Source organism: Mustela nigripes, chromosome 12, assembly GCF_022355385.1.
Source record: "Mustela nigripes isolate SB6536 chromosome 12, MUSNIG.SB6536, whole genome shotgun sequence".
In the NCBI taxonomy this organism is placed as follows: Eukaryota; Metazoa; Chordata; class Mammalia; order Carnivora; family Mustelidae; genus Mustela; species Mustela nigripes.
In genome coordinates, this window is record NC_081568.1 from 64,419,606 (window position 1) to 64,432,573 (window position 12,968).

Here is a 12,968-nt window from a genome sequence, read left to right on the forward strand (position 1 = left end):
CATGGCTGAGAGATCTGAGCATCTGAGCTACCCCCCTCCACGCCTCACAGAACTTTATGACTAGTTTGATCAAGTATGCAAGAGGATACTTAAAAAATAAAACCTCGTATCAACTAAGAACCACAGAGAAGAGAGACTAACCATCACTGATTCATGATAAATAAATCAATCCTGATAGGAAACCGCAAGTGATTTCTCTTTCTAAATAAAACATCTTATAACATTTATTGTAAACCCAAGCCAGACACAGTTTACTCTGCATCTAACATTACGGCTCTATTCAAAGGGTCCATCACAAAACAATTTGCTGACATTTATAAAATGGGCTAATCAACTTGAAGTCAAACCACATTGCCTGCAATTCCAACTCTCTCCTGGTAACAAAGCATATAATCATTTATTAAAACTTACATCTGCTCTGCACAGGCTCACCACAACAAAGCAGAGGGACCTGGAAGAAGCAAAAGGCCTATTCCAGTTAAAACCACTTCCAAAACCATCTTAACAGCGGGAGAATCAAACCAAAACCATATTCTTCAACTCAGAAGGAAATACCTAGTACTATCAATTTAACCAAAACCCTAAGAAGCACAACCAAACTACAGCAAATGGTAATTGGGCCTCAGCTTTCGTATGAGAAGTGGAGGTCACTCAACATAAAATTAGCTCTTGAGTAATCCCCAAAGGTCAACTACCATATAAAAGGGAAAATTAAAAACCTGATCCAGTTGATAAGCACAGTTCGTAATCAATCAACCACTATATATTATTAAGTGAGAAGACCTAAGAAGGTAATCCCATCAATCGGCAAGAATAACTGAGGAGGTAATGCAAATACAACAATTTAAGGGAAAAATAAGATACAACCAGATTAAAAGTGGCACAGTACAGGGAGTGAGGGTGAGCCATGTTCTCTGTGACCTGAATAATATGAATAATAAAAAAATAAGTCTTAAGAGTACACTTAAAAGATGTATGCAATTTGGACATGCAGATAAAATAAGCATAAGCAGAGGAAATCAAAGGGGACAGGAGGACTAGAAGGACTGTAAAGAAACTAGTCTAGAGCCTTCAGATTGGCAAAGGAATCTAAGTTAAGAGAGCAGCAGAATGTAAACACTTTTAGGAATGGTAAAAATGGGATACATGCCAAGACAGCTGGACTATACCAAAACAACAACACCTTCTAAGATCTCTTCCATTCTAATATATCAGGCTTCTATGAGATACATATTTGAGAACTGGAAGATAATGATTTTTCTCAGTCTGTACATATAAAGGAGCTAAAAGATCCCTGGCAAGCTGTCCCGATACAGTATCACTCATGTGCTTCATCTCTCTTACTCTGGCACCATCAGGGAATTCAGACCCAAAACAACTTATAATCTTACCTTTGTGAGGCAGGTACAGAGTTTCCTTCTTCAGAAGTTTCTTCAACAAATAGCCCTTGGGAAGACTGCAAAGAAATATAACATCCTAAATATACAGGCACAGATGAACTGGTTTCTCCTCTTTAAAAAAAACTTTTAATTGCTCAGCGTCATTACTCCGCAATTAGCAGTAAGAATAAAACATTTTACTTAAGTCAGTAAGTTTCAGTAGAAAAAAAGCACATCCTATGGAGTCAGAAGAGTGGGATTTATATCACAGGTGGATTACCCCTTAACTCTGTAATCTAGGGTGTCACATCTCAATCATCTTAAAATGGTTATTAGACTGCCTCACAGATTTATTATGAGAATTTAAAAAGATAACATAGGTGATGGCCTTTGTAAAATGCAAGACACATGAATACTAATTGGTGAGTCAAATGAATCACGATTTTGAAAAAACTACTATAAAGTTCTGTTGCAGAAGGAGGAAACACAGAGAAAAGCCCAGTTTTCAATGGAAATATTTAACTGGGGACAACACTGCAATCTGTGAAGAAGTCTCTCTGAACACAACCAAGCCATAACACAGAACATCCCAAAGGGAAGGTTATAAAGATTTCTTTTGCTACAAATCTGCTACTATGATTTTATTATCTGGCTACAGGGTTATCTTTTTTAAAATGTAACAAATAGGGACTGGATTTTAAAAAAAGATTATTTTCTATGATTAATAGTAAAGTTGGTGCAAAGGTCTAATCATTAAATGTAGGTGTACAGAGAAAGCAGCTACTGCTGCCATAGGGAGACTTCGCAGAAGTACCTGAGCTGAGAGGCTTCTTCCAATAGATATAAAGCTACTAGGTGAAGTTTTCAGGGTCTCCTAACGGGATATAAATAACCTAAACAAGTTAGGCATCTCTGTACCACTCAGGCAAATAAAATACACTAAAAAACAGAAATAGCTGAGATGAGCCTTCCTTCAAAGGAAAGATAAAGCTGTGCAATGATCAGGAATACAGTCATTATGAAAAATGAGGGTTGAACAAACTGTCAAAAGGACTAAAATACAACAGCAATAAATACATCACCTATTTGTTTGAATTCAGTAGTGGTAAGTTTCATTACTGAAATACCAAAAAAAAAAAAAAAAAAAAAGTAGATACTGACACCTAGTGTCCATTTAATAGATTTTACCATCTTAGAATAACTATAGTTGACTAAACTTGGGCTTCAGAAGCCATCAAGGCAATGGTGAGTTATAAGATACCTCCATCTCTACCTTCGGCTAAAGCATACTGTTATGTTTTTTGTTTTGTTTTGTTTTTTTAATTACTGTATACCCATTAAGTGCCAAGCCCTTATGAAAATCACTTTACATTATCTCCTTTAATCCTCACAAGAATTTTTTGAGGCAGAAACTATAAAAAGTTTTTTTTGGAAATGAGGAAAGTGAAACTTTGATGGGTTGCCCAAAATTACAGAGTTGGTCAAAAGTGGAGCTGGGATCAGACTCCAAAATACATGTTCTAACCATTATTGTTATGTTTACTCAAATAATCTTACAATCATTTCGAAACAGAATTCCAAGAATGTCTTCATTTCAATAAATCATTTTTAATTTCTAAACGTATACCTCAATGACAGCAATCTGAACATAAAGGTAAAGTGAGGTTCTTCCAGAATATGAAAATAACAGCAAAACAAGCAAACAAAATTTTATTAAAATATCCAAATATAATCAATTTGAACAGGGATGCATGATATGAATATAACTTAACCTAAGGAAGCTGTGGCCCAATCAAGACGTTGAATTTGCCTAAAGAAATAAAATGTTAATGAAAAAGGGATGATAGTCTGCAATGAATCTAAAAAATAAAAATCCAAAGATTCAGAATCAAGCAGTGTCTTCAACATCGTAGCTTGATAAGTAAAAATAAACAGACACATCATCTGGTCACCAGAGTAATGTCCTCTATTATCATGTACTAGTAGCTTATCGGTCTTTCCATAGACTAGTTGAATCATCCCTTAACTATTACCATTTCCTAATTACTATTTTCAGCCCTCTAGGTACCTTCATCCTAGGAGGTACAGTAGTAGATGGTGGACCTGAATACTGTGGTCACTAAAAATGTCTATCTTGCATAATAAATTAACAAACTGTCATTTGGTGTACGTATCAGCTCGAAGTTTGACAAGTCAAATTCAGTTCTCACACCGCCCCCCCCCCCACATAATCCAGCCATTTCTGAAATACAAATTCCAGTATCCGGACTGAAAAATTAAAGATCAGACCCAGAAACATCGTGACCACATCAATATGCTACTACTCCATTTCCCTGCTGTATGGCCATCAAGATGATCTCTCCATCTTCATCAACCCCTCTATTGTTTCTGTGATGCCAGAAATTAGTTATATGATTCAAAAGCTTTTATAACCTTCATATATACTTAAAGTGATTTGCCCGAAGGTGAATGTTTTTCTAAGTCCCTAGTTCTAGGAACCTTTTGCTATCTCTGTCAACCAAGGAGTCTCATAATTGGGCAGCTCCAGCAAAGTCATAACAATAGAAAATGTTTAATAAGCATATAAATTCTTTATACCCACAGTTCCTGAAAGCAAAACACCAATATAAGTGGTGAAATTACAACTGTAGACTTTCATTATTTGACTATAAAATTAGTAAGTTAGTTTATTTTGTTTTGTTTTTTAAAGATACTATTCTGTGTTGGCAAGACTGCAGTGAACTAGGCATTCTCATGCATTGCTGAAAGGAAGGAGTACACATATGAGCAACCTTTCTGAAATGCAATTTGGCAATAAACAGCAAGTCCTATTTTTATGTTCATAGCTCTTTAATCCAAAATCTTCCTTGCTCCCTATCTCTAAGAATAATTATTTTATTTATTTATCTTTTTAAGATTTTATGTTTAAAAGTAATCTCCACACCCAACATGGGGCTTGAACTCACAACCCCAAGATCAAGAGTTGCACATTCCACCAACTAAGCCAGCCAAGCTCCCCAAAGGATACTAATTGTAAATAAAATAGTATTTTATTGGGGCGCCTGGGTGGCTCAGTGGGTTAAGCCTCTGCCTTCGGCTTGGGTCATGATCTCAGGGTCCTGGGATCAAGCCCCGCATCGGGCTCTCTGCCTCCCTCTCTGCCTACTTGTGATCTCTCTCTGTCAAATAAATAAATTTTTAAAAAATAGTATTTTATTTTAAAAAGTTTATCATAGCAAAATATCCAACAATAGGAAAAGGGTTAAAATATTATGATAGGGGCGCCTGGGTGGCTCAGTGGGTTAAAGCCTCTGCCTTCGGCTCAGGTCATGATCCCAGGATCCTGGGATCGGGCCCCACATCAGGTTCTCTGCTCGGCGGGGAGCCTCCTTCCTCCTCTCTCTCTCTCTGCCTGCCTCTCTGCCTATTTGTGATCTCTGTCTGTCAAATAAATAAATAAAATCTTTAAAAAATAATAAATAAAATAAAATAAAATATTATGATAAATTCATAAACCAGAATATTACATAGTCATTAAAAGTGAAATCTATAAATAATTTTAACATCATAAGAAAATGTTTATATAATGTAACTTAAAAATACAAAAATATTTAAAAAATACAAAAATATGATATGATGGAAACCATATAAAAATAAGTATAGAAGATAAGATGAAGGAATATATCACTAGATAACAGGATTGTGAATGCTTTCAACTTTATTCTTTAAACTTTTCAGCATTTTTCAACAGTTCTGATTTCTAAAATTAATGTTAATGACAATGACTACATTGGATACTTACTAGGTTGTCTGCCTGGTCTCCTTTTACTGAGGCCAGTACGTCACCCCTCCTACTGTATTATAGCAGTGGACTCAGCCATTTGTACAATTTGACACAGACCTCACTTTAGGCCACAGTCAACTGGGCTGGTGAAGACTATAACCGCAACGGGGCAGTTAAGTCCTTTCCTAGAAATTTGAAATTGGTATTGACAAAGAAAAAAATCTCCTTTAACCTGTATTTAAGTTTGGGAGTTGTAGGATCAGTGTCTTCCACCAACCACTGTGAAAGAGAAGCAAATGAAGCCAATACACAGGGGAGAAAAATGAAGAAGATACAATATAGCAATGAGATACAGAAAAATTATTCTAAACCATATACCTTGTCCATGCTTGGTTACCATCCTGTTTTAGAATTTATGAGGCATCCGATTTCCTTATGATTAAGTACTCTTTTTAATTAAACTAGCTTGATTTGATTGGTTGTGGCCAAATAGTACCAAACAATAATACTATCAGTAGTAGTTGGTGGCCAGTTCAGGGAAGTTAGAGAACTTCAACCAATGGCCGCCATTAGGTTCTGAACACTTCCAAGCCATCTCAAATGCACTGCTTTCAAATGTCAGAACTTGACAGAAGTCTATGTTCTACAACTCTGGCCCCTGAGATTTTCAAGCTAACAAAATGAATTACAATAAATCAGTCAACAAATATAATAAATAAATGTTCATTCTTTAGAATTTATTTATTCTCTAAAGTGGAAGTCTCTCTTAGTTGCAAAGAACTAACAAAAAAAAAAAAATGTTATAAGCACAAACTAACCTTCCTTTGGAAAAGAGCCAAGTCACTAGAAGAACTGTTAAGAAAAATGCTTTTTCTTTCTATATAGCAACCTTTCCAGAATGTGGATCTTCAAGGCTGCTGAGAAAGAATGATTCCCACAGGTACCCTCAATGAATGGTCTTCTGATCCCTTAGAGAGAACTACCATTTAATGAGTGCCTATAATCTCCTAAACATCATAGTGGACATTTTACATAATTCACTTTAATCATTAAAACTATTGTTCATGAACTGCTATTCCCAATTTACAGATGTAAAAACTAAGATTCAGAGAGGTTAAATGGCTTGCTCAAGGACATACATAAAAGTCAAAATTCAAACTCCAAATCCATGCTCTCTACACTATACTATGATGTTTCTCATAGCTTCCATTTCCTAAACCATTATTATAAGAGAAATAAACAACAGCAAAACAAAACCAAAAACTCAGAGCCCCAAAACAGAAATAGCAACAAAGAACAGTAGAGTCATAAAACAGAATACTCTTTAAACGTATAGTTTACACAGTTTTTAACTATATGATTGCTTTTATAATACCCAGAGGGAAAAAAAATAGAACATAAGCTTTGATATATAATACAATCTAGATATGACAGAAAAAAACTGAAAAGACAACCTAAATGTTCCCAAACAGGGGACTGTTTTTGGTAAATATAAAATATTTTATTTTATATAAATTTTATATATATCTTATTATATAAAAATAAATTTATTATATAAAATATAAAATAAAAAAGTAAAAAATAAAAAAATACACTGGAAGACTATCTACTCTTCATATCAAAAAGGACCACTTTCCCTAATAAAGGGTACCTACAAACAAGACAGTTGAAAAAGAAAAATGCCCATAAGATCTAAACAGACAGAAAAGGAACTATAAACGGATTTCAACTGCAAGCCAATAACAGAAATGCAAATTAAGACTGTATTGAGATAGTATTTTTCATTCTTCAAATTGGCAAAGGTCAGAAAGTCCTGATAGTATTGATTTGGAATTGGTAGTGGGAAGCTGGTACTAATACACTGTTGTGAATGTAAACTGATACAATCTCTATGGAAGAAAATTTGGCAAGAGTAACAAAACTGTAAATGCACATGTCCTTTGATCCACCAATTACATCTACAAGAAATTATGCAAATATTTCCCATATGGATGAAACATCTTCATATAAGAGTAATCAGTGCAGTAGTGTTTGTAACAGTAAAATATTAGAAACAACCTAAAAGTCCACCAAAGGGGTACTGGATAAAATAAACTCATCTGAACACCATATATTACACACCCAAAAAGGGAAGAAATTCTTTATATATGTGTGTTATGGAATGATCTCAGAAATATTTCAATGAAGAAAAGCAAGGTGCAGAATAATGTGTAGATTATGGGGTCATTTGTGTAAAAATAGGTGAGAAAAAGAGTATGTATACAAATCTGTTTGTACCACATATATATCTTAGAAGGATACACTAGAATATTACAGGTTGACTTCAGGGAAGGGACTGGTTGGCTTGAGAAGGGGACAGGAGACAGACTGCATTGACATCTTTCCAATCCATGGGCCATATGAGTATTATTACCTATTCAAAAACTTATCTTTTTAGAATAAAAATTTTAAAACATAAAAATTAAATTATGATACATCCATATATAGAATAATGTTTTCAAGTAAACTTAATAGGAAAAGATCTAACATAAACTACGAAGTGGGAAAAAGAAACAGCTTATACATTAGAGTCTTCATTTTGTTGAAAATTTTAAGAGAAAAAATATTTTTAAATGCATAGAAATAATGATTGCCTCTTGGTCTGAGATTATGGGTAAATTTTTCTTCTTTACACTCTTCTGTACTTTCCTAATTTTCCATAGGGAGCACATGTTACTTTAAAAATCAGGGAAAAAGACCACAAAAAGAACAAATAGCTATAATAATCCTTGTTTAAACTGTGAATAAATCATCCTTAATCACAGCATCGCTGACCCTTACCTGACCATGACTGGTTGTTGGTTCTTCCTCCAACAAAAGTTTCTCTTTCAAGCTTTTAATTGGGCTTTCTTGGAAATCCTTGGTTTTTGAGTGCCAGACAGATGCCCTAGACTCCTGCCTCTCCTCTTTGTCTTCATCTCCCATATCTTCTGAGATGCCTTCATTTTTTTCACTAGCCTGATCTCCTTGGCCACATTCATTCTGGATCAGAGAAGGAGGTCTAGGTAACACTGGTTCCCCAAACCCTTTTTTTTTAAAGAGCTGCCTCTGAGCCATTTTTAGGCTCTTTTGATAAACCTCCAACTGGCAGAGAATGACCTTGGTATATTGGTTAGGATCTACTCCAGCAGGGCAGAATGGAATACCCCAGAAGTAGTGCACAGTGCCCCCAACATCCTGGGGACCTTTGGCATCTGCTGGGATAGGCAGACAGTGCCTAGATGTGTCCCCCCTACCCTGGGCAGCTTTGTGAAAAACACAACCCCTCCCAGTACTTTCCTGTGGCTTCCCACACTGTGTGTGCTCAGCCAAGTGGCCAGTACATCTGTCAAAACATTTAACGTTCTCATTCTCAAACACTGGCTGGCTTGACTGATCCCAGCTTCCTGAGCTGCCAAAGACCGGCTCCTCTTCAGTTTTTTCAGTGTGGTCCCAAGGCTCCTCTCTTTCCTCAGCCTCGTTTCCCTGACTGATATGTGAGCCTTTAAACAGTGATGGAGGTACCAGCTGCCATATGCCTGTAGGTATTTGAGAAAAAGTAGGGCTAAGGACAAACTGTTCTTTATTAAGAGGGCTTGGTAAGTAATCACTTACCAAGAATTACATAATGTGGGTAAAAGGCTCTTCTTTGTGCTTAACCAAATGTTGACTTTTCCTTGGAGATAAAAGTATGCTGGGTATTAGTGAGATCTCAACTATTTTCAGATTTAACCTCTTTAATACCACCAAAGGGATTTGGGGCATTTCTGTATATCTACTCTCAGCACGAGATCCCTGTGATATAGTTATACTTGATGAGTGGAAGGAGTCAGAACAGGGAGACATGCCTTCAGTGGTCCCAGAGTCTGTGGTTTTCTCTTGGTGGGACTGTGAAGATGGTCCAGTGGCCAGAGGTCGAGATCTGGTAGCAGAAACATCAGAAGGCCGGCAACTCTGAAACAAGTGATCCCACACCAGACCAGGTTTATTATTAAAATAGCTATACATGAAGGGTCACAGGAAGGACAAAACAGGGAAGCCACTGTCCCCTAAGAGATTCTCCTGTCCAAAACGTAGATGCTCAATTCAAATGATTTCCACAATGTGTACCAAAAGCCTACTATGTGCAAAATGCTATAGTAGATCACTATACTAAGTCCTTTTCTAATATTGAAACATGAATGACATAAAGGATGGCTCAGGACCTGCCACTGGCAAATATCCTTCACATTTAAAATAATTTCAAATATACATTTTCAAACCACAATTTAACATTATTTGAAAAATGTTCAACTGCTCATTTTTTCCCCCAAAACCCACCTCTAGTTTCTCATTGCCTTTGATCTCCCCCAAAACAGGAGAGGTAAGCACCTTATCTTGCTCCCTTTTAGTTTCTTGGGACTTGGTAACTCTTTTCAAAAGCTGCCAACTACTAAGCTCTCTTAACCATGTATTGAAAATCTGTGGGATGGAAGAAAACTCTTTCATATAAAATTAATAGAACACTTCAAATTGGGTTCACCAACAATTTGACAAGCACTTTAAAAATTATTATGGGAAATATTTGTTAGTTAAAAACCCTATGAACTACTACACCTAGTTCCTAATGCAACTGTAGCACTGCAGAAGTAATAAAAATATATATACTGCTGATCAAGCCTCACAAACTTTTTCAACGTAGCATATTTACATTCAGGCTTTCTGCAATGGCTTTCCTCAAGAGCTCCTCTTCTTCCTCCTCCTGGCTGTTCATCTCCCTAGCTTCCTGTTCACTCATTTTGAGAGCCAGAGCAAACTGTTCCTCTTCTGTCATTTCTGTAAGAGGATAAGAAAAAGAGAAGAGAGGAACACTGCAAATATTACTGAATAAGCACAGAAACAAGAAACAGAAATTATTAAACTTTTCAAATGAAAACACTACAGACCATTTAGTACAATTTTATACTCTTATGAGGAAAGACCCAAAAGGTAAGGTGTTGGCCAAGATAAGTAACAGTTGTTTCAATAAGTATCTTGGGTTAACTAGACTGTAAACTCTCATAAAGGCAGAGTTTTTGCCAATTTTGGTCACTCTTTTATCTCCTATGTATAAAAGAATGTCTGGCACCTGATACTCAATAAATACTTGACAAATGAATAGAGGAACTGGCTCCCATTCCAGGATTTTTTGCTACATATCACATTGCTTTGTGCTCAATACTTAACCAGAAGAATTTTATGCTTCAGAATCCTCTTATTTACCCAGCAGAAAAGAACATCCCTAATGACCAGAATGTGATTTCCAAACACAATTTCCATTAAAGACAACTGGGGTACCTTGGAGAAAGGTACCAGGGCATACAAAGGTATAGTGGCAATTCCAAGTCTGGAGCATGAAATACAGAAGATCTGTTAGATCTAGATATCTAGAATATCTGTTGTGAATGAATTATCTATCAGACACTACTAGGGTTAACTTAGTAACCAATTTTAAAGGGTTCTCACTGGCCAAAACTTGAACTGGAATATCAATAAGAATAATCACTGCAATGAACTAAGACATCAAATATGTTTAGATTTATGAGTTTTAAGGACACTTAAAAAAAAAAAAAAAAAACCTGGGGCGCCTGGGTGGCTCAGTGGGTTAAGCTTCTGCCTTTGGCTCAGGCCATGATCTCAGGGTCCTGGGATCGAGCCCCGCATTAGGCTCTCTGTTCAGCAGGGAGCCTGCTTCCCCTCTCTACTTGTAATCTCTCTGTCAAATAAATAAATAAAATCTTTTTTAAAAAATGCCACACAACTGGGGCGCCTGGCTGGCTCAGTCAGTGGAGCATACAATTCTTGTCTTACATCACTGGGCTTGAGTTCAAAGCCCATACTTCATGTAGAGATTACTTAAAAATAAAATCTTCAAAACAAAAACAAAAACACACAACTAAGTGGTCACCATTGAAGAATGTTAGTGGATCAACTATTTTGTTTTTTCAAATGTTTTTCTTAAATTTAAAATTTAGGTATTTATCATACAGTACATATTGGTTTCTGGAGTAGAAGTCAGCAATTTGTCACTTACAAACATTATTCAGTGTCCATCATAACAAGTGCCCTGCTTAATAACCACCACCCATTCAGCCCATCCCCTACCCACTTTCCTCCATCAACCCTCAGTTTGTTCTCTATCGTTAAGAGTCTCTTATGGCTTGTTTCCCTCTCTCCTTTTTTTCTCAGGAAAAAAATGTTCATATTTTTTCTATATGTTCATCTGTTTTCTTTCTTAAATTCTTTGTGAGATTACATGGTATATGGTGGATCAACTGATAAATAAAAAAGAATCAAGCCTGTGCCCTACTCTTTCAAAACAAGCAAATTACAGGATAACCAAATAGATGAAGAGAAGTTTCTCTTTAAAGAATTATTCTGGGGTGCTTGGGTAGCTCAGTTGGTTAAGCGTCTGCCTTCGGCTCAGGTCATGATCCCAGGGTCCTGGGATCAAGCGTTGTTTCTGGCTCTTGGCTCAGTGAGCCTGCTTCTCCCTCTCCTCCACCTAATGCTCCCCCTGCTGTTCTCTCTCTAGTTCTGTCAAATGAATAAATAAAATTTTAAAAAAAGAATTAGGGATCCTTAAAACTGAATCCAGACATAAAAAATGCACCCTACCAAATACGAAATGACTTTAAATAGAATGAAAACATATCAAAATTTGTGGGATCCACCTAACACAATATTTACAGAAACATGTATAGGTGTTTATGATTTTTTTTTAATACTTTATTTATTTGACAGAGAGAGAACACAAGCAAGGGAAGAGGGAGAAGCAGGCTCCTCACTAAGAGCCCATCACAGGGCTCGATCTCAGGACCCCAGGACCATGACCTGAGCCAAAGGCAGATGCTTTATGACTGAGCCACCCAGGAACCCCTCATGATCATATTACAAAAGAAAAAAGTTTAGGGGCACCACGGTGGCTCAGTCAGTTGAGCAGCTGACTCTTAATTTCAGCTCAGGTCATGATCTTGGGGCCTCAGATCGAGCCCCACATAGGGCCTGCGCTCAGCATGCAGTCTGCTTGAAATTCTCTCCCTCTTCCTCTGCCCCTCCCTCTGCTCTCTTTAAAATAAATAAACCTAAAAAGAAAAAAGTTTAAAATCAATTATGTAAGCTTCACACTTTAAGAAACTAGAAATGAAGAGTGAAATTAACCCAAAGTAAAGAGAAATATAAAGAATAGAAATAAACAAAATAGAGGGTGCCATACAAAAGGGAAAAAAATTAAAGCAGCAAAAACTGGTTCTATGAAAAAATCAAAATTTACAAAAATGTAACTAGATCAAGGAAAAAAAGAAGAGAAAACACAAATTAATAATATCATGAATAACACAAGGGATAGATACTACAGATTCTACAGTCATGAAAAAAATAATAAAGGAATGGGGCGCCTGGGTGGCTCAGTGGGTTAAAGCCTCTGCCTTCAGCTCAGGTCATGATCCCAGGGTCCTGGGATTGAGTCCCGCATTGGGCTCTCTGCTCCGCAGCGAAGCCTGCTTCCCTTCCTCTCTCTCTGCCTGCCTCTCTGCCTGCTTGTGACCTCTGTCTGTCAAAAAAAAAAAAAAATCTTTAATAAAAAATAATAAATAAATAAATAATAAAGGAATACTGTGGGTAGTTCTTCTTGAAGATTTTATTTATTTATTTGACAGACAGAGACACAGTGAGAAAGGGAACACAACCAGGGGAGTGGGAGAGAGAGAGGAGCAGACTTCTTGCAGAGCAGGGAGCCAGATGCGGGGCTTGTTCTAAGAACCCTGGGA

General features: G+C 36.6%; 1 protein-coding gene across 3 annotated transcripts in view; it reads right to left on the reverse strand.

The window, feature by feature from the left end:
* The window catches only part of UIMC1 (ubiquitin interaction motif containing 1), a 171,885-nt gene that overhangs the window by 46,687 nt on the left and 112,230 nt on the right, over positions 1-12,968 (reverse strand). For 2 of the 3 annotated variants that reach the window (XM_059417437.1, XM_059417438.1), the window contains 2 exons: positions 9,872-9,996; positions 1,392-1,456 (listed from right to left, as the gene is read on the reverse strand). In XM_059417437.1, the coding sequence (XP_059273420.1) occupies positions 1,392-1,456; positions 9,872-9,996 (190 nt within the window). Of the gene's footprint in view, positions 1-1,391; positions 1,457-7,983; positions 8,721-9,029; positions 9,136-9,871; positions 9,997-12,968 lie in introns of all 3 variants that reach the window. The other variant, XM_059417439.1, reaches the window with a different exon arrangement.